At 35.7% G+C, this 27447-nt stretch overlaps 1 protein-coding gene across 4 annotated transcripts in view; it reads left to right on the top strand.

Annotated features, from left to right (window-relative positions):
* Positions 1 to 27447, top strand: part of WDR72 (WD repeat domain 72) — a 394822-nt gene that overhangs the window by 72668 nt on the left and 294707 nt on the right. For all 4 annotated transcript variants that reach the window (XM_074880505.1, XM_074880508.1, XM_074880506.1 and 1 more), the window contains 3 exons: positions 149 to 240; positions 2079 to 2161; positions 8579 to 8690. In XM_074880505.1, the coding sequence (XP_074736606.1) occupies positions 149 to 240; positions 2079 to 2161; positions 8579 to 8690 (287 nt within the window). The remainder of the gene's footprint in view (positions 1 to 148; positions 241 to 2078; positions 2162 to 8578; positions 8691 to 27447) is intronic.

Below are 27447 nucleotides of genomic sequence, written 5' to 3'. Positions count from 1 at the left end.
AAAGAATGCAAGTGACTTTTGAGGAGAAACTAAATTGTGGTTGATAGTAATTGATAGCAGAGTACCCACCTTAAAAAAACCCTACCTTAAGACATAAAATTTTTGTAAGTATGTTCAGGTTTTGTTTAATAGTTTCATATGCCTTTAGTCCACAGAAATCAGAATCTGTACATGACAAATGGCGAAATATAGAAGCACTAACACCCTCGTTCCCCAGTTTTTATGGAGACTTACCAAGCAGTAAGTATATGGAGAAGTGGCAGTATTGGCTTTTAACTGGGGCTTGGGGTTTTTTTGCAAGCTTTTTGTTGCTAGAATACATCATTTAACTTCAATAATGAAAAAAAAATTATTTATATTCTTTAGCTTCCAGCAGGTCCAGCTTGTAAATACAGAAGCTGGATTATTCTGTTGTATCATGTGAATATCACAAAAGCATGTAATCAAAATGTTGACTGTTAAGTAATACTGGAATCAAAGATATTTTTTTGTAATGACGAAACATTCAGCGGAGTTTCTAAAGACATTTTCTAGCAATCTGAAAAAAGAAATTTAATAAGACAAATGCTGTAGTCTTCCCCCTCCCCCATCTCCCTCATCACCGTTACGTGCCCGCCCAGTAATATATACAGCCCTTCAAGCAAACTGTTACCTTAGTAATATAAGAGTTATCTTGACTGTTCAATAATGCCCTTAGACTTTTGGCTTAGGGTGGAATAAAGTAATCTCTTCACGTTAATGTCCCACAGGCAATTGTTCACCAGTCTCGGCTTTGCAAGCCAGTCTAGGTTTGTTTACAGTATGCAACTAACCAAAGAATGTTTAAATAAAAATCTGAACAGAATATGGGTATTTGTCAGGATACACTGCCTAACAAATACAGTGTTCCTGTTACAGAGTAAATCGTGTCTAGACTGAGAACACAAATTCTTTCAAGTCAGGTCTTGACCCTCTGGTATGCAAATAAGCCTTAATATCCTCATCTAAAATGAGGGTTTAGTGTACCTTTCCTTCTCTGACTCTTATATGCACCATAACTAGAACTTGTGATGACAACAGAAATGCCTGTTAGAAGAAAGAGCTGAAACGTAAAATCAAGTGATAGTAGAAAATAAGTAGATGAAAGGTATGGAAATGGTGTAGAGATGACTAAAATGTTTGAGGACACAAAAATAGCTTTACTGAGTGTCCTAAAACTTCTAAGGTAATCTAACTCATATCCCATATCTCCTAGTTCACACAGTTGATTGAAATAATAACATTGAGCTTTGAACCACCAAAATGGTAGAAAAAAGAAAAATTCATTCATATATATAAAGAAATCACATAAAATTAAAATTAAAATGTGAGGAGGAAAGGTTTACCTTTGTATGATCAGTTCTACCTCTTATTTTGTCATCCCTTTTTATGTTTTCATATTAGCTTTTACATTTTGTATTATGGTACGTGCCATGTCAGCTGTGAGAGATAGAGGATAAAATAGTTGCTCTTACCTTGTCTTTCTGTAAAATTATATTAAATGCTCTAGTTTTCTTCTTTCCTCTTTCATTGATCATACCTGTGTGGATGTTTGTACATATGTTTATATATTATATTAGACATTGACAGAGTTACTTTTATACGGTCATTTACTGAAGAGCATACTGCTCCCATTCAGACTACACTAGTGTACCCTATTCACTTTACAATATGCAGGTACTTACATGACTCTTTTCAAGCTTCAGTCTTTGCTGCAGGAATCCAACATTTAAGCAAATGACTATGCGTCATGTGATAAAGATACTTGTGAACTTTGTTGTTACTGAAACACAGTTGCCACTTACAATTCCATTTCCTCTTCTCAAGATATTATATGATACTGGCAATCTTGTGTGGATCTGTTCTTGTGTGGAACCGAAGGATTGTACAACCAATTTACCCAACTTACATGCCTGGAGACAAACATTGTAGTAAAGTACTGTGGTGTCACATTTATCTAGTGAAGTCCAAATTGTGGAAGTGAATTAAACCAGCACAGTTTTCTATTTGTGTACCTCCATGTATATGGTCAGTTCATAAATTATGTATGTGTTTTTCAGGTAAAAGTAGATATTATTCCATGGACTTTGGGAGTGTTTCATTGCTGAAACTCATTTGTTGTTGGAGTGACCAATCTATAAAGGTAGGAAATAGCCTGTCAGTTGTTGCAATGTAATCCTTAATTAACACTGGCTGTAATTTAGTATTTGGAATCTGTAATGTGACATAATAGTTATGAATTTATGGCGAAATTATTACATAAGTTGTGCCATTCAGATCTATGGGAAAGGTTATTATTTTGGTATGAAGTATGCTATGTATGAAACTATTTTGCCTTAAAGTACATGTTTAAATGTGTGAAACTGTCCTCCTAGTCTTTAATCTAGGTGATCTTGTTCATAGCATGTGTTTAAAAAATGAGTTACCTGTTCACTAACAACTAGATGTAAACTTACATTACAAATGCAATTTTATGCTCCAGGAAAATAAAGGCCAAAATCAGAGCAGTGTCATATACCAATGTATTACTATAGAAGAAACAGAAAATGCCTTCTTAAAAGGGATAAATAGTTATTAATCCTAAATCCTTAATTATTAGAACATTCTTCAAGAATGACAGAAAAATAAGTTATCAGTTCCCAGGTCAGACGAAGCTCATGCCTATTGTTAGTGAAGAATCTGATGTCTTCAGAGATAAATTACTGTTTCTTGAGAGTTGATGGGTAACTGTGAAATAATCTGAACAGTGAAATCTAGAGACCATTTTTCATTTTGGAAATATGCATTTAAATAGTTGTGTGCTTGCTTCAGTGAGTTAATGTTCAGGAGTACAAAACTCAGTACAGTATGCTATGACCACAAGGGATTTTGCTTCAGAAAAGGGAAGTACCTGATACAAGTTTATTTTATTATGATACTTTTAAAATTGAATATATCTCTGTCCTGCATTTCAAGTGCGAAGAATATTTTCCAGAGCGGAGTGCGCAGGGGTACTGCAGTGATAGTCCCCTGTTCTGCTAGACAGACAATAATGCTTTCTGCAAATATTCACATGCAGTTGAATTCAGCATTTTATCTTGAGTTTATCAGTTGTTTGTTATATCCCCACTGTCTGCACATCTTCCATATTATTTCAGCATTCTTCTTTCCTCACAGACTGTCCCCCTTTCTCTTACAATAAGACTTTCCTTTTTTGACTCTTTTTAATTAAAAAAAAACCTGAACACGGGACCTCAGTTTCAATGGCTGCAATTGTCATGTGAAATCCATATAATCTATGGCTGACAGGTCAGCCACAGATACTCTTTATAGAGTAGAGTTGTGTAGCCATGAAGCTTGTATTTGTAGCATAGCTGATTATGTGAGATCTATGTATTTATGTTTTCCAATGAATTTAGTGACTGATGAGTTTATACAGTGATAATGGTCTTATCTACCACAGGAGGTTAGTGTGCAGGAAGATAAGGTGTGGAATAAGCTGCCTTAGACTTTTTTTAATCTGAAAAGACTTTAAATTTAAGACACTGAAATTGTCAAGTGCTGCGAATACCATGCTATAAATGCTTCTCAAATGTTAACATTATTCAGACACAGCTTTTTACTTGCATTAAGCTTTGTTAACCTGCTTTGCGGTGCAGATTTGGGGTTGTTTGCAGCCAAACTGCCACAAGCATTTTAACATTCAAAATAATTTGTGATGCTGGTACTAAGTGTGAGTGTTCAGCAACCAGTGATTCACACAGAATTATAGTTTTTGTGTCTTTTTTAAACCTTTGTTTAAACAAACACAGATTTATGGCCAATTTATTAATCCTGAGCAACCTGAGCAAGCATTCATGTACATTTACCCAAAACATCACTAGTTACCCTGCTTTTAGAAACTTTTTTTATTGTTATGTTCAGTGGAGGATACTGATTCTCAGACATGACCCCAAGGACTTGCCATTTATTGATTCTTCATCTCCTTACAGTACTGTAACACATTCGGTGCAAACAAGGAAACTGAAAAAACCTGCTGCAAATGATTGATCAGGGGTCTACTGACTTGTTGAAGTTGAAGGGCTGAGGGAGGTCTTTTTCAGTCTTAAATTTTAAAAGTGCATATATTTAAAAAATATTTTCCTAGGATTGTTTTTTCCCCAGATGATTTCAAAGGAAAGGTCATCTTCATGTATTTTGCTGTTTTCTCAGATAAAATATAGCTGCTTGTTGCCACACTCTTTTCCTGCCCAGAAATTACTTACGTGTGCTTGTATTTTCAGGTAGATATTAAAAAAAAAAAAAAAAGGCTTGCCATGAAACATTTAGTATGAGGAAACAGTGGTTGCGTTTCTGTCCTTAATTGTCCTTACTCTATATTTAAAATACCCCGTTCTGCAGTTATATCCATGATAGGTATTTGGTAGGGGTTTTTTGGGTTTTTTTTTAATAATAATATTGTATTATTGCATCTCTATGGAACCTTTTTGGCCGAAAGGGTGAACACTAAAATAAAGAAAATTTATCGGAATAGTCAAACTGTAGTGCAATTAAAATGTTTTGCCTGTTGTTTACTTTAGCAGATATAGGATATTTTTTTCACCAGAAGGATTTCTTTGATAATTATTTCCTTGCTCTTCCTAACTCCCTAGTCTTCAAATGATAGATGTTGAAATGCCTTCTCCCTGTATATTTTTTCAGGCATTTCAAGAGGAGGACTACAATAGGAAATAATTTGCTTCCTTTCCTCCTGCTCTAAGATCTTTTAAAATCTCATTGAGTGAAGTTAGTTCTTGTTAGTCTTCTTCCTGAAGACTGAAGTCCTTTTTTCCTTCACAAAATGGTTATAGACCAAGTAAGCTGCCTTCTACAGTATGTCTTACTCCCTGAGCTGGACAACCATCTGTAAAATGGAGTAAATGACCTTGTCTCCATAGCTGCCCTCCTGTTTTCAGTGCTAATCTCAGCAAAGAAATTCAATACTAAACGTGGCAGTGTGGTTTGGGTGAAAATTTAATAGGTCAGTAGTTTCACTAACAAAATGTTAAGTGTACAGTCTTCACATCTGTGGTCGAGGATTTCAGTTACAGGACAACATGTGGGCTGTCTGTCATACTCACAGGGTGCCCATCAATCTGTGGGGCTTCAGTGTCTGTTATGTATGGCAGTGTCAGGGTTCTGTGGTGTGGCGTACCCATACAGAAATAACTGAGCTTTATCAGAGTCATTACTAATGCCTTAATGATCAGTAGGAGTCATACATCTATTCCTCCTAGTTCTGAGGTACCTGGACATGAGTCAGCTCTAACCTTGAAGCGGTCCTATTGTATAGTCCCAAGTAATAAGACTCTGTTAGAACTTGGAGCATCATCAGAAATACAGTTTACGCAGCTTCAGCACACCACATTTAGGACCTGATTTGGAAGTCCTCTACTGCCATCCTGATGTTGCAGTATTCCTTTTCTGTACAAGAAAATTTGTATCCTCTATTGTCAGCTAGCTGCTTAACACAGTCTCCCCTTAGGAAAATGATGCCATGTTTAGATCTCTGACATAATCATCTGCATGAGGAATGTACTTGCTTTCACATCCCTCTTTCACCAGTGGAAAAAGATAGACACTGTGGAATGGCTGCTGGGATTTTAGGAAGAATTAATCATCTCAGGACTTTCTCATCTCTTTCTATTGATTCCTGCAGTGCACCTGTGTGTTTTTTCACTTCAGTTACTTAATTTCCATTAATATCTAAAATAAGGTGCGTTGATTTGAGAGATATTACAAAGGACTTTACTTTCAAAGAATAAACCACTTCATGTTAAGGCCATTGCAAAGAGTACTACTGGCAAGCTAGTACCTTCTTTACAGATGCCCAAGTTTACAGTAATTTCTGTAACAAGCTCTGAATGCATTTAGTTTTACAGCATTTGACTCTACCTGAAGCCAACTGACTTCAGTATAAGTGTCTAGACAACTCTCCTGACAGTTACTATCCAGAATTAGAGGAAAGCAGACTGGATAATACAAGTCTGATGTTTTGATCTGTATTTTTTGCTCCCCAATGTGACTGTGTTATGGAGGCATCTGGGAGGCAGTTTTTGCAAGGCTCAGCCCTGTGGAGGTTATGGCCTGAGCAATAACCAGGAATGATGGCTATTGACTTCTCTCCTTATGCCAACTCATTATAAAGAGAATAGTAATCCTTGGAAGTAACTGATAAAGTGTAGAAAGAAAAGCCAGTATAACTTTGTACAGATGTAACAGTACAGCTTGCCTCAACTTTTGTTCACTTGTCTTTTTGAATTGTTCTCTAGTCTTGCTGCTGCAGAGTCAAACAATTACCTTTCACTCCTTAATATCAGTATTTATAGTTGGACATATGCTATTTATACTTTCTCAGGCATAAAAGAAGCATAATTTCTGTCATATTTCACAGTCCCAACTAACAAGCAGTTAGTATTTACAACAGTAGTAACAATTATGGGGAAAAAAATGAGCACATATATTAGTAGCCAACAAGATAGCCAATGTATATGTAATCTAGGAGGATGCTAAAGATAAAGTGGAAAGTATCAGAGAAAATGAAAGGTGCTCATGTAGAATTGTTTTGTGTTAGAAACAGGCAAAGCTTCTGGAGATTTTAAACTTTTTGATAACTACAGGGAGGTATATGAATTCTTGGGGAAGATGCAGTGAGAGGACAAAACTAAACATGTGAAACCACACTGAGCACTGTGGAAATGCAGATTCAACAAAGTGATAGACAAGTAGCATGCAGAGACATACAGGTGACTCTACAATAGCATTTTGTGCCATTTGCTACAGTTTTTTATTTCATTTTAAGATGTTAGAGGAAATTACATGTTAAAAATGCTGCCTGGCTGGCATACACAGCAATGGTACAGGTAATGGATATCTGATCCAGCTTAGTGACAGGTTCTTAGCAGATCAGAACACCATGAAAAATGCATAATATGTGCAATTCTTTTGTATACCTCTAAGAAATTTTTTTGTCAAAAATTTTCCCAGGACAGTGACACCATGTCTGTATTTCCTTCTCTCTTACAATATATCTACAACAATTAAGAGAGTCTGCTGTAAAGTCAGGATCTGTAATCCCCAAAGCTCAGGGTTGTGTGGATGTGAGGAATTGAAAACTGCCTTAGGTTTGCCCTGTAAAATAAAGTGCTATTATAACAAGATGTGCTATGTGAAAACACATAGAGCTGGGTTCACTTACTGTGAACTTTCACACTGTGGACCTGACTATGGCATACTTGTCTACAATAAAGGATTTTGTCACAAAGGACACCTACAGCCTTTGTTCTGCTTAATGATTTGAATTTACAAGGGCAGCTAGAAATGTGATTGAGGACAGCCCACGAATTCACTGTACTTGATTAGTGAGATGAAACTGTTTCTATTCCAGGCAGTTTGAGGGAGCCTGCATATCAGCTTCAATTCATATTAAACTTAACTAATTTTTAATAGATTGTTTATAATATAAATATCATATAAACACTAAATGTTTGTAATATAACTATATTTAACTTAAAATTTTCATATTCAGTTTAAATTCGTATTTAAGTTGAGCTTGAGTACACTGTCCTAGAAACTTTAGATTCTGTCTTTCAGGAAATTTCTTGCACTTGAATATGAATACCTTCCTGAAGGGGAAAAATTGTATTTCTTTTCTGAAGGAAATAGCAAACAAAGAGAAGGTATGCATGCTGCCATTCTGCACCATGCTGAAATTTAGACTGAGTAAGGATTGGAAAAGTTTGGGTACATTGTATAAGATATTCATGTGCTTTATATATGTCTTAGGTCTTCAAACTTTCTCAGTTCTCCTGGGACTTCTTTGCTAAAGTAAAGAGAGTGAAAGTAATAACTCTATCATAGCCTCCACCCTACATTGTCTTAACACCCCTATGTGGTGCATCAGTTATTGCAAGTGCCATTTATAGGTTGTTCAAAATTCCAGCAGATGTTCCTTTTGGATAAGAGGAGTTTGAGGAACAGTATTCCTCTTTGTATTAAGCAAAAGATACAGTATTATCACGTTCAAGCTAGAGGAATAGAGGATCACTTCTAATAACAAAACATTCTTTAAGCGTTTCAGAGAGAGACTAGACACCAAAAATTCTAAAAAAGTCAAAATACAAGGTTCTTATTCAGTCTATGAAGCATTTTTGCACACATCATAGAAAAAAAATGAAGATATTTCTTAGGAGTTGTTATCACCATGTGCTTTACTAATGTATATTGTCATGACCCTTTGAAACCAAGGAGACAGTAGATGACTGATTCCAACTTTGAGATTTAAAGAAAATGAATGTTTATTTAGTGGGAAGCAGTCACAGTTGACAACTTCCACCATTTTATTGTTATCCAGTTAATATTTATTTCTCAATACGTATGTAGAGACACATGATTAGCACTGTCTGGAAGGTATTGTTAAGTGTTGGCTTTCTAACGACATTCACTGGAACAGTCTTAAAATTTTGTTATTTAAAATTGTCAAATGCTTAGATAAATAATTGAAGTACTGATATCATCCAGTAATAATTTGCATTTATGACAGATTATTGAGGCAATGCAAGCAGTGCTGCTGGCAGAAGTTCAAATGGCTATGAATACCTTGAGAAAGACAACAATCTGCAGCGATCCATTTGCCATAGTAGAGAATGGAAATGGTAAGTTGCGGACACTGCCAAAGACTGAGGAGAGGGGTTTGCAATACATTAAAAATGTTTCTTTGCTATGTAGGTGGAAAATTTATTGGTATATTATTTTAGAACCTTCTCTAGTACTCAGGACAAGTTAGGAGTATGAGTTCATAATACATTATTTCTGTGTAAGACAAGCCAAATAGCCTATTTATGACCTTATCAGGCTATGAGTTTTCTCATATGATTGTCAAGGAGTTAAAGGACTTTCACACTATCTAATCATCTCTGAACATTAAGGAAGAAAAGGTAAAGTTTCTTTAATTGTATGACAGTTCTGGTATTGTAAATACATTTGCAAATAAAGGAAGCAGTATGTTTGAAATAGAAGCAGTAAATCACATTGAGAAGTTTTACAAATTTATCTTTTCAATGACATCAGAACTTATATAGCACTAAAAATTAATTGCTTAAATTTTATAACTTCATAATGTAATACAGAATATTTTATTTTTCTTTTAGAAATAACCTCCCTGCAAGGAGATATCAAATACATTTTACAATTAGATCATTTCATTTTACAAGAACCTTACTCTTTGCAACTTTACAATGGTGCTAATGTTTATGGGAAAAAAGATTGAACCTGAATTTATGTTATGAAGTTATACTTTTTTTTTTAGCCCATTAGCTGAGTCTTAAAATTAAGTGACCTAAATTTTAGATCCAATCTTATTAGGGAGCCTTCTCTTGGGAAACTAATTTATAATCTCATTGAGTGTGTGTGTCTGTCATGAAAATTTGTTACTGATCTGCTTGTTCCAGGATACTAAAAATAATCAGTGATAACTTGCTTCAGGCCACGAAACAAAATGGTGTCTCTATAATTTGGACTGTTGGAATATAGTGAAACTCAAAATGTTTTGAATAATTGTCATATGTGAGTTTATACTTTGCTTACACTGAAGATTGCTTTAAATAATTTTATTTTTATGTGGTTTGGTACAAGATGCATTGTAACAAAAACATCCCCAGCTGTAAAGATCATACAGGGGTTTGATTTCAAATTTCCTGAATTTTCAGGTTGTATTTCAATGTGGTGTTTTGACATGGGTTACAACAAAACTGGAACTGGAAGTTACAAATGCAGGTATCTGCAAACTCCACATGTGTTTAGGTCTTCGCGTTTGTTTCAAAACCTTTTATACTAGATGAAGAAACATTTCTGTTATGTAGAGAGTGCTGGAATGATTACAAGAGTCTAGTAGTCAATTGTTATTTAATTCTAATTAAGTATTAAGGCTCACACAAGATACGAATTCAGGGAAGTTACTTCAGTGTCCACTCTCTGGAAGGGGGATTTGGTTGTTTGTATGTCTAGTAAAAGATTTTTACCATCATTTTGTTCTTAACCCTATTATTTGAAGGTTATCCAACAAACAGCTAGAAAATTGCTTTACTAGAATGAGCACAGTATTCATATACATTTATACTGCCAAGGCCTTTTTTTCCATACTTCATGATCTGAACTACATAAAAATACCCTGTAAAGCAGAATGGACTTTTTGACATATCATTGTTCAGCAATTCTGGAATGGACAGAAAACATACAGGAAGACTGAAAAAGAGATGTTACACTATGAGTGTTTAATATCTTACTAGCTTTCTTTTTGTTATCATTTCCATTCATGTTTTAGCTTGTTGCATTATTTATCACAGTATGTAAATAGCACAAATAGTCTTGTTTTGGTTTGTATGGTTTTCTAATAAGCACTGGAAAACTTGATGGGTTTGTTTGAAATTGAACTCTTTTTTTGTGATTTCTAATATGTCAAAGAGTGAAACTGTTTGTGGCATGTAATAATATACAGAAATTATTAAAAACCCATACAGGAGTAAGTCCACAACCAGCGTAATTACTAAGATAAGTAATTATGTCTGGTTTTAGTCATTCATCTGATAGGTATGTCATCTTATATCTTATTAAATAGTCTGTATTTATGTGTTGTACAGCAGCTGTCATCTTGTACAACATCAAGGTAAAGGTTAAATATTGTTTTAGGTTTTTAAATCATAATTCAAGACTGGGATCATGCACTCTGACCCAAAGTAAGGGTATCTGAATCTTGGCTGCCATCATCATTACATTGTATTGCATTTTTGTTTAATTGGAATTAATAGATTTGATCTGGAGATGTTTAACCTTGTTTAACTCACCAAATTTCCACTGAAGTCAATAGAAGTTTTCTTTAAAAAGACAAACAGAACTATCAGGATTTGACCTTCGGGTTTTATTATCTTTAAATTTTATAGTATATTATATAGTTGTTTTTTTTCAGAAAACTCCTTACTCCTTAGGAAACTCCTGCATCCTTACTTAATGGTTAAGGGTGACAGCATTTAAACAACAGCTTCACTTGCTGAATAATTTAAAATGCCATATTTTTCTCTATGGTTCCATACAGACACAATCGTTTGTTAATTGAATAAAAAACCCCAAAAACACGGATATATTTTTCCAGAAACAAAGATAAGGAATTAGAAAAGCTATTCATGTAAAGCATCCTAAAGAATTGTGTTCTGTCCTAGTGCGTTCTCCCGTTGTTGCTAAAAGGAAATATAAATGCAAACAGTTGCAATTTCTTTATGTTAATATCAGAGATAATCATTTGGGACCTCTTCCAAACATATTGATAGCAATCTTACTATTGATTTCTGCAAGCTTTTCTTCAGTTCTTCAAAGAAGCTGAGGTTTTCCCTAATTTTTTTTTACATTCATCATAATTCTGAAAAAGTACGTTGCACTTTATTCCTTCTTGCCTTTTTCCTAAACACTGATAACCTCAGGTTAATGGTACCATTTCATAAGTTGTCAGTGTGATGTTGTTTTCTGCTGCCGTGTGAGTCGGAGGCGGTGATTTTAAAATCTTTTTATCCACTTTTATTTGCATAAACTAAGAGGAACTAGGTTTGCTGTCATCCCTCATTTTTCATCTGTAATATTTGATCTTATGACATACATGCCCTAGTCCATACCCAGCCACATGCAGAACTTCTTTGATCAGAGGAAAAATGGTAGTAATACCACCATTCTCATTAAATAGCCCAGTGTTTGGATAAAAAAGAAATTGGATAGTCCCTCCTGTAGTTGATTTGAACCCATATCTTCCTCGAGTAAATCATTGAATCATTGCTTATCCTCAAGTCATTCTGCAGTGAGTCATCTACAGGAATTGTTTCACTTTTCATGGAAATCTCAAAATATTTGCAAGGGTAAGAGTTAGAAATGAGATTCTCTCACCTCCAGGTGTGTGTTGTGTGTAGGACTGTGATCTCCTTTAGCTACTGCACTGAAGCAGTTTCCTATGTGCCATCCTTGGATGTCTATTTCTTCTAATGCGTAGGGAGCCAAAACTATCTTATCTGAAACAGCATTATAGCATACAAGTTCTTCTGGAATTGTGTGCTTCGATTTTTTTGTAAAATATGAAGAACTGGATTTATTTACCTTTTAAGAAAATTGTGAGGATAAAATGTGTTTAAGATGTTCATGCTCAGATATTAAATTGAGGAACTGATGTATGTGATATGTCAGGAATGCCAAAAACTGGAAGAGTGGAAGGAAAGCACAAAGAACAAGCTTCATTCCTAAATACAGAGTATTTGTGGAAAATTTAAATGTGAAAAATCACACCATTAAGACTAGCTTGCAATAAATTCTGTTTTGCACTTCAAAATTCCTAGTTTAAAAAACTACTAATGATTCAAGCTTTTAAGTATATTTGAAAGCTATTAGCTATAACCTCATCTTTTGTATGTGGTTTTTAGAGCTCTTTAAACTATTCAATTAAATAAATTGGTTCTTGCAGGAAAAAAGCTTCTGCTGATAAATACTAGAATGAAAGTAATGGTGGCAATTGAATTCCATATGTTAGTGTAAAGAATTGTCAAAGACTTATCTAGAATATAACAATATCTTTTGTTAAAATGAGGAATCCATTCAGTAATGGTAAATCAATGAAAGGCGGGATATAACAGCTTCTGTTCACTAGAAGAGTGTAGTGACCTGCAGCAGAGGGTTTCAAACACTTCTATTGTCTGGGTTTCAGAAATCTGTCCAGTTGCAGACAACTTTTTTATGTCAACTCTTAGGAAGTCATTCTGTGACTGTGTCTTTCTGTATAGCAAATGAATCTTGCCTGCCCCTGCAAAGTCTTAAGGTTTTGTCAGGGGAGTGCAGATAACGAGAAAGGTTGTTCTGTCTGATATTTTCTTTCATATTGTCATCTTGTTACAACCTGCTGCCTTTTCATATTAATCCAAATAAACATTCTGACTGTATTGAAACAAACAAAAAAGACCCAAAAGACAACCCTGACTCTGAGCATTACTCTTTGGATCATTGATATTGTGAAGATTACACAGGATTTCAGTGAAAACTTGTCCTTGATTACCTGATTGCTGGGGAAATAACTTTTAGGGGTGTAAAATGCGTTGATACTCTTATTAACTGTAATCACATTAATGTAATTGGTGTTGTTTGTGTTCTGGTGAAATACTACATGCCCAGGAAACTTGAAAAATATCTGAGGAATTAATGTCTGGTTTAACATTTTACATTGATAAATGTACATCTGTCCTTATATCCTTACATTCCCGTTACTGTGTTAGTTTCAAGTTTGGATTTGGGCTTGTGTCATATGTAATGTATTCAATCTTTGAAACGGCTTGCCTTGCTGTGGCTGGCTTCCGTATCCAACACAAATCAAGTAATCAAGCAAAATCTGGAAAAAGGTGTCCAGACAAAATGTGCTGGACGCCTAGAAATGCACATAACCAGAAAATTAAAACTATTGGTGCAGCTCTTGGGAAATCTCTATTCTCTTGTGGGTTGACTACTTGTACACTCAGGGATTAAGTTGGGGAGGGAACTCATGGGGTGACTTCTGATAAACAAAAAGTGTAAAGGCCAAAGAGAAGAGTAGAATGGAATACAAAGGAACTGGAGGTAAAAAAAAAAAACATCTAGGAAAATGGAGAAGAAAACAATTATAATAGAAGCATGGTCATGCGAATATGTACAAATGGTTACCAGTTTTCCAGTGGAAATCACAACCAGAAAACTGGTTACTGGTTAAAAATAATCAAGAATAGAATTTGATCCCATTTCTGGTATGATAAAGGTTATTGAGATTAGTTGGAACTAGGAAATGAGGAAATTTTGGCAGTACATGATTTTGGATTGAAAGTAATTGAGGAAAAAAAAATCATTAAATGCACAGGCAGTTAAGAATCCATATATCCCATCAGCATGGGTTTTGAAGAACATCAGAGAAAATGCTCCTTTTTTAGCACATTCAAATCACATTAAAGAAAAAAGAAATTCAGTTGTCTGGAAGAAAAACATAGACAATAAGCATCTTTCATCATGACAGATATCCTGAAGGAAAGCAAGTGAAGGGTTTGTATTAGTTTTTATAACCTATTTGTTAAACTCACAGATTTTACTGATTTTTTTTTTTTTTTTTAAATATGCAGATATTTGAAGGAACCTAAGGTGACTTACCCTATGCAGGCTGTTTAAAAATTTTACTGGTTTAGAGGAACCAATAGTACTTCCTGCTGCTTTCCCAGAGTAGTTCAATTTTTCAAGAGTATTGAGATTAAGTATCTTCAGTTTGGCATATGAAGATCTAGAGTATGTCTCCAGAGCTTGTTTTTCCACTGGCCAAAAAGTAAGTGCAACGGGACTAATAGATTGCACCTAGTAGTGATGAAATTACATCTGCATGAACCCACCCTAAATTCTTTTCAAGAACAACATTTCTGCATTATATCAAAATTCTGTTTGCAAGATGTAGTGAGAGCTGATCTGGTTAGGTCCAAGTAGAATCCTGTTCATATAAGTTGAAATCTGAATCAGGCCACTGTTGTCATGAGGTAAGTATAGGTTTTGGTAAAAATGAGTGAGAATGTTGACATGAAGAAATCTTTACACTTCAGGAATTCTTTTTGTACGTGGATCCTCCAAAATGTATAAACTGAAATGTTCACCTGAGCCTCGCAGTATCTGTGATTAAGACATGTAGTATTGCAAATTAAATTAATCATAACTGTCCCTCTTCCTATGTAGTCTCTCTGTGCTTTGAAGTATTTCCAAATTTAGTTATAGAGCAACATCTGAACCAAACCCTACAACCATATTTTCTTGTAGTTGTTACTTTTCAACTGGTTTGACTTTTGGCTTCAGATGCCTTCCTGTCTGGCATCTCTCACGACCCTCTTGTGTTGCATGTTACGTCTTCCACCCGGACTCTTCCAGGCTGTTTTATTCCTTTACATTTCCATCTTCCACTTCCTCTTTTTCCCGAGAAACAAGAATGTTACGAATTATCTGCAAAATGAAATGTCCTTTCTCTGTCCACTCTGTTGTTATTAGTGCAAACATTTCAGCTAATAGGAACAGGCTGTTTAAAAAATTTCTTTGGCAGGCGGATTTTGTGTGTGCGTGCATTGGCAATAAGCAGTGTAATAAATGATTGTATAATCAACATTCCATCACTATTAATGAGAATTAGATTCATCTGTAATCTCGTTTTAGTCTGTGAAATGTCTAACCAATTAGTCTAGCATTTGTTTGATGAATGGACTTTGAGTACATGCTGGTGACAGCAGTAGCTTTCCTCTGTACTGAATATGCATTTAAAATGAGTGTATTATATCCTAGTTTCATATTACAAATATTTCCAGTAAAAGAATACAAATCAATGTTATATTTTAGCATCTAACCTGCGGTTTAACTATACCACTGTATCATGTCCTATATATCCAATTAAAACTGTATTTTGATCCAGTAGTCTTTAATATTAGTGGTCAAGTACTAAAGGAAGCCAGCTTAAAGACTCAGTCTAGAACTACAGCTTATTTCATTCCATGCGTCATATATTTTACCAGAGAACTCTTTAATGTAGCAGAAATCAGATTTGGTGTGTATTTTTACACAAAATCAAATTGTACAGGCGCCATCTCAGACTCCTCCAAAACATTAGGAAGGATAGGATTCACTGGTCAAGGAAGCAGTAAGGATGACATGTATTCTGAATTCAAATGCACAATATAGTTTGGACAATTTTGTTTTCTATATGCTTTTTTCAGTGTTTACCAAATGGGAAGAATCTCTAATATAATTTATATTTAGATCTTTTAAAATTAAACACTCTTGGGGGGGGGTGGGGGGGGCTGTTAATACATAGAAAATTATCACTGGTTCATTTTTAGTCTCTACTGTTTATTTAGACGTTCATTTGGTACAGGCAAAGTACAACACAAGTCTTTCAAAGATTTGAAAGCTGGATCTGAGTTGGGGCTTTGAAATAAGTGAAGGAGCTGCAAGTACTCCATGTTTAAAGCAGTGTCCTCAGCTTTTTTGGAGCAAGCCTAGTCACTGTCTTCTGAAAAGCCACTCCTTGTCACATCTTGCTTCCTTATTCTGAATGCTTCCTGGCCTATATTGTTGTTCTTAGTCAAACGCAGTGTTCAGACTTGCTAATAGCATATAATTTGTAATCCTTATAGTTCAGTTGGAACCCTGCTTTTTTAATGACTAATTTAGTATAGAGACACGGGTCAAGTAAGTCTCCTGATGTTCCCTTAGAACTGGAAGAGATGTAAACATAGAAAATAAGGGTGTCAGTTACAATGTAATGTTTTAATTTCTTGTGTGTCCTACTTTCTTTGCATCAAGCTGTGTCTGTATAACGTGAGTTTTAATTTTGTTCAAAAATGTCGAGACAACAAAATCTATCAGTTTTCACCCTGGTTCGGTTACATTTTGAAGTTTGTCCGTCTACTATTTTAACTTAGCAATACTCAGAATCTCTAGCTGCTCAGATTCTTTCCTGTCCATTGTCCACACTGTTAAGTAACTCACAGGCCTTAATGGTGTGTCCTTGCTTTATTTTTTATTTGTCCTTCTTCCACTCACCCAGCTTCTGTAAAAGCTTTTGAATAAAACAGCAAAAAAAGGATACTTTAGTTCGAAGTGTAACATTTTCTCTAGAATTTGTTGTGCTAATAATTCTTGCAAAGCTGGAGATTTTCTATTATGGGTCTATTATGAGAAGCAAACTGTGGGGAGAAGTACTTGTCTCCGTAGTCCATTATTAGCACTGAAATTTAGCCCTGCACTAATAGCCATAGAGAAGAACAACGCAGTATCAGAATACATTGTTTATAACACTCCATCTAGAATTTTTCTGGGCTGTATTGATGTTCTGTAATCTCCAGCCTCCTGATACTATTTTTATTAATTTCTTTCTATAAAATTTCTTTGCTGTTTGATATTCATGTACAGTGTTATGGCTACACAAAAGTCAGGAAAGACTTAAATAGGTCCTACCCTAGAAGGACTGGAGAGCTGGATGCCTCTCTGAGAAAGGAGTGGTTCAGGAAAGGATGGATAAAGGGGACAATCCCCAAGTAGAAGAGTTTTCTTCTCCGTATTATGTGATTATACTGCTGCCCTGATTGAAAGAGGTTTGTGAGGGTTTGGCAGTATTTTTTTTCTTTGGGCTCTGTTGCCTGGATTTTTCTTATCATGACGAATAAAATCTTGTGGAGAGGTTTTGATTGCAGTTAGCTATGGTTGTATTGTCTTGGGCTGTTGGGAAGCCAGACCAATCTGCAGTGTGCAGTTAACAATTTTTCTCATGCTTTGGTTAGTCTTCTCTTATATGATCAGAATAGCATTTATTTATTTATTTTAGGATATGTGAAGCAAGGTACCTGCTAATTTTGAATCTTGTATTTTTTTAATCTTTTAGAAGTTACAGAATTAGTTCCTGAACCCAGTCTATAACTATATTTGAAATGTTCCTGTCCTTGAATTTCAGAATATCTGACTCCTCTAACCTACATGAAAGAAAATTATAAAATTAAGTCAACTCAAATATTGAACCAAACAGTAGTACAATAATTATCTGGCAGTAAGACAAGTTAAATGCTCTAATAGTATTGTTTTTTTAAAAAAAAAAAAGCCTTGTAGAAAGAGAGAAATTACTTCAAACTACTGGTGATAGTTTTCAGTAAGATGATGGAAATTTTCCATTTTGTGAAAAGCACACTGAAAGGTAGAACTACTTTATTTATACAAGTCTTCATTATTAGTATTGAAGCTTAGAGTCCAGCTAACATTCACCCAGCAGAGCAACACAACCGAACAGTGCTTACCTCTAATAAGAGAGCAAGACATCTGCCTCAGCAAACAAAAAATGGAAATATCTCAAAAAAAGCCTTTCTTGCCTGTCAGGCTTATCAAGACAATATTGAACCGGTTGGAGGTACATATGTATCCATCGCTATGTAGAACGCATATCAACAGAACTGTTAAATTTCAGGATGGAGAATGTGTTCATCTCTGCGTGCACTTCTGCACCTTCACACATTTTTAGAAGTCTTAGTACATTCATTTGTATTTCATGTCTCTTATGTAATCCAGAATCTATTTTGCTTTTTATATCAAGATGAAGTCGCTGTCGTTTCAAAGCAGATAAACATTATTAATAGAAATAGTATTTCATATTTGGATGGTACATAGAAATAATCAGCACAAGATGACTTCCAAATTCTGAAATTTAATAAGTATATTGTTTAGTATTTTCTCCTCTCGTGCCTGGTTTATAGTGATTCAGCATATGCTTTATTTTAAGGCCCAAAGTTAGATCCACCAAATATCCTTTCTTGCTTCAGCATTGTATTGTAGTTCTTCAATTGTGTTTACTAATAAAGATGGGAATTCAAATGTTAATGAAACAGAAGCTTTTCCAGTATGTGTGAGGAAATTCTTTCTCACATTCAAAGTGTATCAGTGGGAGATTTTTTTTTTTTCCCCTACTCTTGGAAAAATTCAACTTGTATCACACCTAAGATACCTATACTGATTCCCTAAAGACCAGATGCCTGGATTGTTCTCATATGATGGATGTTAGTCACATCACCTGCTGCACTACTAGAAGATGCTCAGATAGCCTAGTGAAGAGGGTGAAGTAGGAACCTGAGTCCAGGAGGTATTTTCGGTAGAATAATTAACAGCTGGTCTGTGTATTCTTTTCTTCTCTACCACCCTTACATCTTTGGGATTTCTTTTTCCTTTCCTTTTTTCCTTAAGCTCCAGAAGTATTTTTAAAAACAAAGCCAAATATGTCTGACATAAGTATGCCTGCTCAGTTTTACGTGCCAACAATGTTCCATTGCTAATTTTTATGCTTCTTTTGGAAATGGAGTGCTGTCAAGGTTTTGCATCTCACCCCATTGGAGAGTTTAATGCTGACAAGGAACATAAATCTTTTGTCTTGGCTGAAAAGACAATCTATTTTTTTATTGTTATGTAAGTTAAGCAGGCACTGGTTTTAATTTGTGTTTTCAGAAGAGTGCCATTTTCATATAAGTTAGGAAGATCTTTCAAATAGGTGTGTCCTAGATAATTTTAGCAGATTAAGGCCATCCTCAACCCACAGGAAAGGATTTGTTATTTAATTAGTGTGTGCCTCTTGGAAGATTCAAAAGGAGCCCCTTTCACTAGTTACTATTGTTATCCATGTCAGGGTATGATATATGGTATGTTATATGAATTACACTGCTGGCAATAGAATATATTAAGGAATAGTAAAAAAAAATCATGAGTGTAAGCTTGTGCTTTTCTGTAATAAATTTAATGGTTTAGTTGCATGGTTAGGAATGTTATAAAATAGGACTTGTATGTGGTTAAGGACTTGTGTCAGTGACAGACACATTAGAAATAAAGCTAAAGCATCAGTGGAAGGTGTAATCTAGCAGGCATAGCAAGCAGATGTACCTCACGTGTACAGGGACAGCAAGGCATGTCACAAAAAAGACAAGACTGACTGACAGGGTAAAGAGAACCATTGTTTCCAATCTTCTCGTGTTAATTGTATGTAGCAGCCATATTTGCAAAACAATTTCTCTAAAGTTCCATGGCTTGTAAGGGAGTAATCTCACTCAGCCTGGAGTAAGCTGGTTTTTGTGAAGGGTCTTGAATGGTCAGCACATATGTATGCTGGTTTTTAGTTACGCTTTAACATAGCTCACAGATATTATAAGGCTGTGTTCTTTTTCACTCTTTGACTGTGCCTCTTAAAATGTGCCTTTCACCATTTGTGTTCTACTACCTAAAGAGGATTTAAGGGGTTGGGCTACTCTGGAATGATAACCCCCCCTTCCCTCACTGCCTCCCCCTCCCCAAATCCCACCAAAGTCGATATTGCAGTTTGAACCTTAACTGTGTGGTGTGGACACAGTTTTCCTAAATTGATGAATGAATAACATGACAAGTATAACCTGCTTTATGGAGAAGGAAGACTGATAATTTTGGGATCAGTGGTCAGATATGTTACAGTATATTTTCTATCTTAAAAATAGATACTTAATATTGTATTATATTTATAGATCCGTTTGATATTAATATTATAATACAAAATGAAGAATTTCCAGTATTTTTCCAGCTGTGTCTGTGTGATATTTGCAATTATATGAGACTTTAGAGTAGAATGTGAGGGGGAGCTGTCCCTCTTATAAGATGTTGTAGTGCTCAGTGCTTTTAGGAGTCAAGCGGTAAAAGCCTTGCAACAAAACAAAAACCTTTAAGAACCTTGTTTATTGAATTCTGTTGGCTAAAACTGCCAAAAATAAATTAATAGCCGTTACCACTGCAGTGCTTTTTTTTGTACACAAGAAAAATATCTTGACATATTTTTTCATTTTGTGATTGGTGCACATTTCAAGGGTATAAATTAATCTTCAAAGGATCCTAGGGAATATCTTTCCTGGACACTTCACTTATACATCAAGTTGGCCATGTTAGCAATCTAATCACAAACCTGTAATTCAGTGGACAACAATTTCTTATTGTGAACAGCGTAGCAGCTTTTACTATCATTTAGGTCAGCCTAAGATTGCTGATGCACCATATGTTTCAGGCCATGGATGATGGATGGTATCCTCTGGTGCCCATCCCTAAGTGATTGGAAAGATTGAAGACACACAGTTCACTTAAGCTTGCTTACTATTACATCAAGTAATCAGCGTGATAGGCAAACCTGTGCTCTTTATGTCACACTGCCCAACTTTCTGCAGGGACATTGTGTCAAAAAAACAATCTAAGAACATTTCCAGATGACAGGCCAGTTACTAGAACAACCATTTAACAACTGGATTCATCTAAAAAGCTTAATAACATGGAAAAGTCAATACAGGTTTTTAAAACACCTTTATTTATATGAACCAGACATGGTGTTTTGTTTTTAAAGGGTTTTTATTCCAAGATTGAATTTATGCAACAGAAAGATGTAATAATACCATCCTCATAGTTCAGCCTTTAGGATGTCAAAACATAGTGTTCCCAATGTTAATCAGAGAGAAATGCTAATTTGAAATAATTTTAAATGCTTTAGAAGTTTGTTTAAAATTTTGTGGTTAGAAACACACAACATCAGATTAAAGTTTAAGACAGAAATCTTTTTTATTTCCCAATGCCTGTCTCTACTGATAGCTTTCAATGTTATTTTCATTTTCCTCAACTCCATTGGACCAGTATCTAACCCAGGCAACTGAGAGCATCTTCCTTTTTATCAGGTCGTACTGTGGTGAGGAGTTTTTTACATTGTACGGAAGGAAAATCCTAAATGACGCTCTAAATCTCATTTTGCATAAAAATCCTGCAAGACTTGCAGTATGTATGCCATCGGTCAGAATAAATCCAACTAAATAATACCAAGTGAGGTGTTTAAAATGTTAGAATTTAAAACTAGTAATAGTGTAAATTATTGTATAAATGGGGACATTTTTATTGTAAAATAACTGAGTTGAAAGCTGAGTACATAGGCCAAAGTGTCTATATACCACATCACCCATGAAAAAGGAGCTAGGCAGTTCTGTGAATTCAAACTCTAAAATGCTCATATAGCCTGTCATTAATGAACATATTGTTGTGTATGCATTTACTAATTAAAAAGCATAGCTACTGCATGCACTTTGATTAAATAGCTCATAGAATTACAGAATGTTTTTCTGAAGAGACACTGTTTATTTTGAACACTAAATTCTGGCAGCCGTTCTGCTGTTATTTTTTAATTTTTGTCTCAAGTTCTTTGCCTTAATTGATCAGTTACTGGTTTCACAGTTATTTTATTGACCTAGTTAGGTGACTGTGGCCTAACACCACAATAAATACATTTTTCATATTTGAAGTTTGCAGTTAGTGAGAAGTGCTGGTAAAAATAGATTAAACAGCATTTGAAAACTAGTCACTCCAAAGTCAGAATTTCAAGGCAGGCTGCTTCTTGTCACTGCTTTGATAGCTGAAACACTGAATTCCATAACCAGAGACAATTTAGGCAGCAGCCTCTAAAGTAAATATTAAACTAAGGTAATGGAAAGAAAAAGCTATTCTGAGGAAGAGAGTTTGGGGAGCCGTGATTAACACTAACTTTAAAAACAAGGCCATCAAGGAGGTGGGGAGGAAATGCGTTGATATTAGTAAGGCTCATCACTTAACTGCAGAGCAGAAATTAGAAAACTGAATAAGAAAAATTCTTCTAGACGTTGCCTGAATACATGAGCTTGTTCATGTTAGAGCTGTGCTTTTTGGTTGCTTACTGAGACACCTCCTGGGGAGAGATAATTTTATTGGGTTTACCGTAACTTGATCTGATATGAGGATACTCCCAGTTAAACCCGTGCACTCACACTGGAGCACTAGAGCTGAAAGTAACACAGATTGAAGTATACAAATGAATGCAAGGATGAATTTCAAACTAAACTAGAACAGTGCAATTGGAAGGGACCTACAATGGTCCAGGTCACTTCTTTGGCTTTGTTGATGAGTGACCGACCTATAATTAAGGAAAAAGAATTTTAAATGTCTGAAAACACATTTTTCTTCAAAGAAGAGTTCATAAGAGTGAATAAGAGCAACTTCTGGGAAGTTGCTTTGGCAGCCTCAGGAGCCAGGTATGCAATAGGGACTTCAACTAAAATAGGACACAATCAGAGTCAAAACCATATACTCTGAAAAATTCTTTGTGGAATGTTTTGCTTTCTCAAGTTAGAAGTGTCAGTCAATGTGAAAATGTCAACAGGATAAACAGTCTCACCACATCTTTTCTTCCTTCTTTCCAACTATTCTGACTTTGATAACAGTGAAAACATAGTGGTCAGCTTCATTTGAAAGTACCCTGTAGAAGTTAAAACCAGCACCTAAAACTGCACTGAGGTATCCAGAGTGACGTTTGTGGAGAGGGCGGGCCAGAAGCCATGTAAACAGGGTTTGAGTATTTAAGCAGTGAAGGAAATCTGATTAGCCTCCTATGCTTGTCTTAATATTGGAGAATAACATCGCCACGCATTGATCTTAAATGTCGTGGTCTGTGTTTGCTTCACATTATGACTATTATGTGAGAATAGGGACAAGGATGGGCTGGAGTGGGAGAACCCATGCCCTGCATGTAAGAAATCTGGAAGTGACTGGGTCATAGCGTTTGACTCTAAGTAGAGACTCTCAAACTAAAAAGGCAGCACAACCTCAGCCAAGTGAATCACAGGCAGCAAAATACCTTTAAAAATCTGAACAAAATAACCTCAATTCCTAATGTAAAGAGAAGTCGCTGCTCTCACCTTAATTTAATAGTGCCCCACGAGTCAGGATTGCTTGGGTGACTGTAAGCGCTGTACATTGGTCAGGTGCTGTTTGCTCTTTTGCTTAAAAGGAATATTTCCTAGATATCACAAGCTTGGAGATAAGCATGCAGTTTCTGCTAAAAGCAAATGCAGTGTAATCAGCCTCAGGTTCTGTGAATATGTGTTCTATGAAATCAGTAGCATCATGTCAGTGAAGAATAGAACCACACTGAAGTCATTAGGAAGATAGAGATTACATTTTGGGAAAAGCAAATAACTTCATTTCTGAGGGAAGCGGCACAGCAGGTAGATTTTGGCTGTTATGCACAACGATGTTTTTCTGTGTCTTTTATATGAGGCACTTCTCCCTGAACAATCAGCCCTATCATTGCAATAGGAAGCCTGTGATAAAACTGATTATATTTTTTTCAGTCAGTGCAGTTAAACAGAAAGAAGACGAAGCTTTTAACTATTGTAATCTGCTGTCCCTTTTGAAATCCTGTAAAGATGGCAGACACTTATGTTAAACACAGTGGATTGTTGGTAAAGTTAACCGTGTGCATCCAAAAGTGGCAGAATATGGACTAAGGTGCAACCTCAATCTGTGCTGTAATAAAGTAGCTGTTCATCTGTGGTCAGAGATCGTCATGAAAGACCTTGAGTTCCTTCACTTTATTTTGCAGAAAGGCCATCAGACAGCTTTGCATCATCTAACTCTATCAATCAAGGACCTCAACCACTGCTTTCTGCTGAAAGCTTTCCTGTTTGGCTCTGTTTCTCACAGACAGCTCAATAACTTGTCTGTGGAGCTGTGATAAATGTACCGTGTGCTTCTAAACTGTCTCTTTAACACTGAACTGAATTTCAACTTGTAGTGCTTGTGACTAATTGTTTTCATCAGAAACATTTTATTTCCAATTATTATTCCATAGTCTATTAAGGCATAAGAGATTATTCCATTATTTCTTTTTTTATTTATTCTCTGGCAATGATAACATTTGAAGGCTGCCCTGCATACAATGGACCGCTAGATTTTACTTGGTGAATAAGCTCCATAGTATAAAGAATAAAGTGAACCTGTATGAACAAGAAGTATAAAGTTTAATACCTTTTTTTTTTAGCAAGTACATATTAAGCCGATTTTTAAAACTAGATTTTCTTGCTTCTGATTTGTGAGCCAGTCCTAAGTGAAACATTCTTGTGTTTTTTTCAATATATATAAAATAGGACTGGTATCACAAAACCTCGTGCTATTTGGGCGGAATTGTCTATTTTTGCTGAGGAGGCCCAAAATAGAGCTATTACAGCAAATGAATAACTTCTCACTCTGAAAGAAGGTGGTTCTTTTAGATCAGGTTGTAGGTCAATGGCAGGGCAGGGTGAGGAAACTCATATTGCAGCTGTCTGCAAATGAGCTTTGCTCCAGATACAATATAAAATGACTTCAAGGTTGGTAAATGTTAAAAATTGGATATGGGGACAAATATGTAAAATATGGGGAGGCAGAAGAGTTTTCATAGTTGGACATGAACTCCACAGGCAATTGCATAGCTCATACATTTTTAGCACTTATAACTTATGGTCTTACAAAATCCAAAAGAGAAGACTGAAGTTAAGTGCAGTTTAATGGTTGAGAAAGTATGATGATTTTTGACAAAAAAAGCATGTAAAATGTGTTGTAGTAAAGCAAGTTGCTAATAAAGAAGGCAGGTAAAAGCTTTATGTTTTGGGTTGTTAGATGTCTTGGAGCTTATGTGCAGAGAAACTATTCCTTTGAAATAAAAAAAGATTATTGAAGTATGTTTATCACTGTGATAATGTGCAAGTCCTACTTGGAAAATTCTCAGCGCATTAGTTCACACAACTTGCAAAACTAGTACGCATTCAGCATGAAAGTAAAACAATCTTTTCAGGGGAAAAATGACATATGAAATGACTTCTTAATAGAAAATAAAAGGCACAGATGGCAGAATGTCTTCTGGGATATACGAATGTGGCTCTTATCAAGCATAATTGAGCTAAAACCTGGCAATTAGGACTTCAATTTGGCCCAAAGTTGGGTAAGACATATCAAAATGAAGAACTAGTTTTATACTTTTCTCTGTAGTGGTTTTAGTAGAAGAAGAAAGAGCATAAGGCACGTTAATTGCTTTTGGGAATACGCTATTCCAGGTTAAGAAGAATAAATATTGTAGACTCTGGAAAGCATGTTGATTTTTAGTGGACAGTACTAATTTACACATTCCTCATTTAGACCACAGAGGTAAAAATGGATCCTTTGGTGGGTGTAATAAGATACATATATTGGGACAATTCCCATTGTCTGTGTCACTGCATAAACGTGCAGAATAAAAAATAAAATGGGATGACATTGTTGTACTGCATGAAAAGCAGGACAAGTGGTGGAAAACAGCAGCAGAGGGTACATCAGAGCACAACTAGGAGATTCGTTTAACACATTTAGTGTGTAGGAACTCTCTGGGATGATTTTCTATAAGAGAATTATTTCCTGTTATTACAGTGCCAGTTGGGTACAGTCATCTTTCAGACTTCTTCCCATACTTTTATACCCTTGCAAGCCCATAGCGAGACCCACGCTGTAGTATGCATTTTTTGCTACTGCTGAGCAAAGCCAAATAAAATTTCTGCTTATAGGTGATCCTACTAGGCAAATCTCTCTCTCTCTCTCTCTCTTTTTCTCTTTCTCTCTGAGTAAAGCATTTTCAGATGTTGTTTAAGAGCTGTGTCTCAGACCTGTGAATCTAATTCCAGACTGCACTGTTCTACTTCACACTGTTTCACCAGTAAACAATTAACATAAGCCCAGCTGATTTCTGTAATGGAAGATTTACTCTGCTAGGCAGAAGCTTCTGATGGTGCACAGCTGTGTAGGGTCTTGTCAGGGGAAAATAGGTGTGAAGCTATTGTGAACAACTGCTTGCTGACTTCCAAAATTACTTGTACTCTCATAGCTATAAAATAGAGCAGCCATAAAGTAGGCTGGCTGGGTTTTTTTTTTTTCCTTTTGTGATATTTTCCCAAGATCACAGATATATTCCTTTTTGAAGAGAGATGTGCCTTTGGAATACCAAGGCACTGTTCAGGAGGGCGGAGCAAAGAAGGGGTTAAATTACGAGCACAACTGTATATTAGACACTGGTTGCCCACTATAGAGCTCTTGTCAATTGTAAAAATGTAATGTTTTTAATGAAATCTAGCAGACTCACAAAACTACACATATTATCCAGTGGCAGGAAAGAAATCAAAGCAAGACCAAGTACATTTTACTGATGCACTGGATGCAGGAAGAAATTCTTTCCCTTGTAGAGGCTACTGCCGTCTCAAATACGTGAAGCAAAGCTACAGGCAGATTTTTGAGCAACTTTTGTAATCTAATCTATTTATAATTGAATTTTATTTCAATTGCATGCAGGCTGGGAGCACAGGAGCTGGTTCCTGTTACTGGTTCCCTAAGTGAATGCACTAAGATTTAGAAGCTGGGTTCGTTAGCAATGGGTTTAATTGGTATCTACACACAGTACTGAAGCCCCAAAATTGTATTCTGGGCACATGCTTGACTCAGTGAAAAATTGGGATAGATTATGTAGAGACAGTGTGTAATTCCCCTTGCAAAGTCCTCACAAGTGCAGAGGGAGGACGTGTGGTCAAGACAATCCCTTGCGCTAGCTACCCTGGCTATTGGCTGCTACAAGGTCTTTAGAGGCAGTGATAAATTTGAGGGTAGTCATCTGACTTGCCTTAATCAGCACTGATTAAAAAGATCTAAATGGCTTCTGGCAGCCCCTGGATCAGAAGGATACAGATGCTCTCTCCCTAGTGGTATGCCAGTCACCACTGTGGAGGTAAATTCCATCTATAAATGTCAGGGGTAACATTTCAGTCAAAAGTTGTACAGTGGCACTCAGAAGAGCTGATACACTGTGGAGGTATAAGAAGATTGTAAGTAATACTGCAAATATTAAAAAGTTACTATGTACATAGATTGTGGGGCCTTTTGGGGAGGTCATGTTCTTTTCTGTTGACTCTCTCTGAAAAGATATAGCATAAATAGAGGAGAGCTTAAAGAAAGCTGAGA

This window comes from Strix uralensis, chromosome 11 (assembly GCF_047716275.1).
Source record: "Strix uralensis isolate ZFMK-TIS-50842 chromosome 11, bStrUra1, whole genome shotgun sequence".
Lineage (NCBI taxonomy): Eukaryota > Metazoa > Chordata > Aves > Strigiformes > Strigidae > Strix > Strix uralensis.
This window is presented reverse-complemented; position numbering and strand designations above follow the sequence as displayed.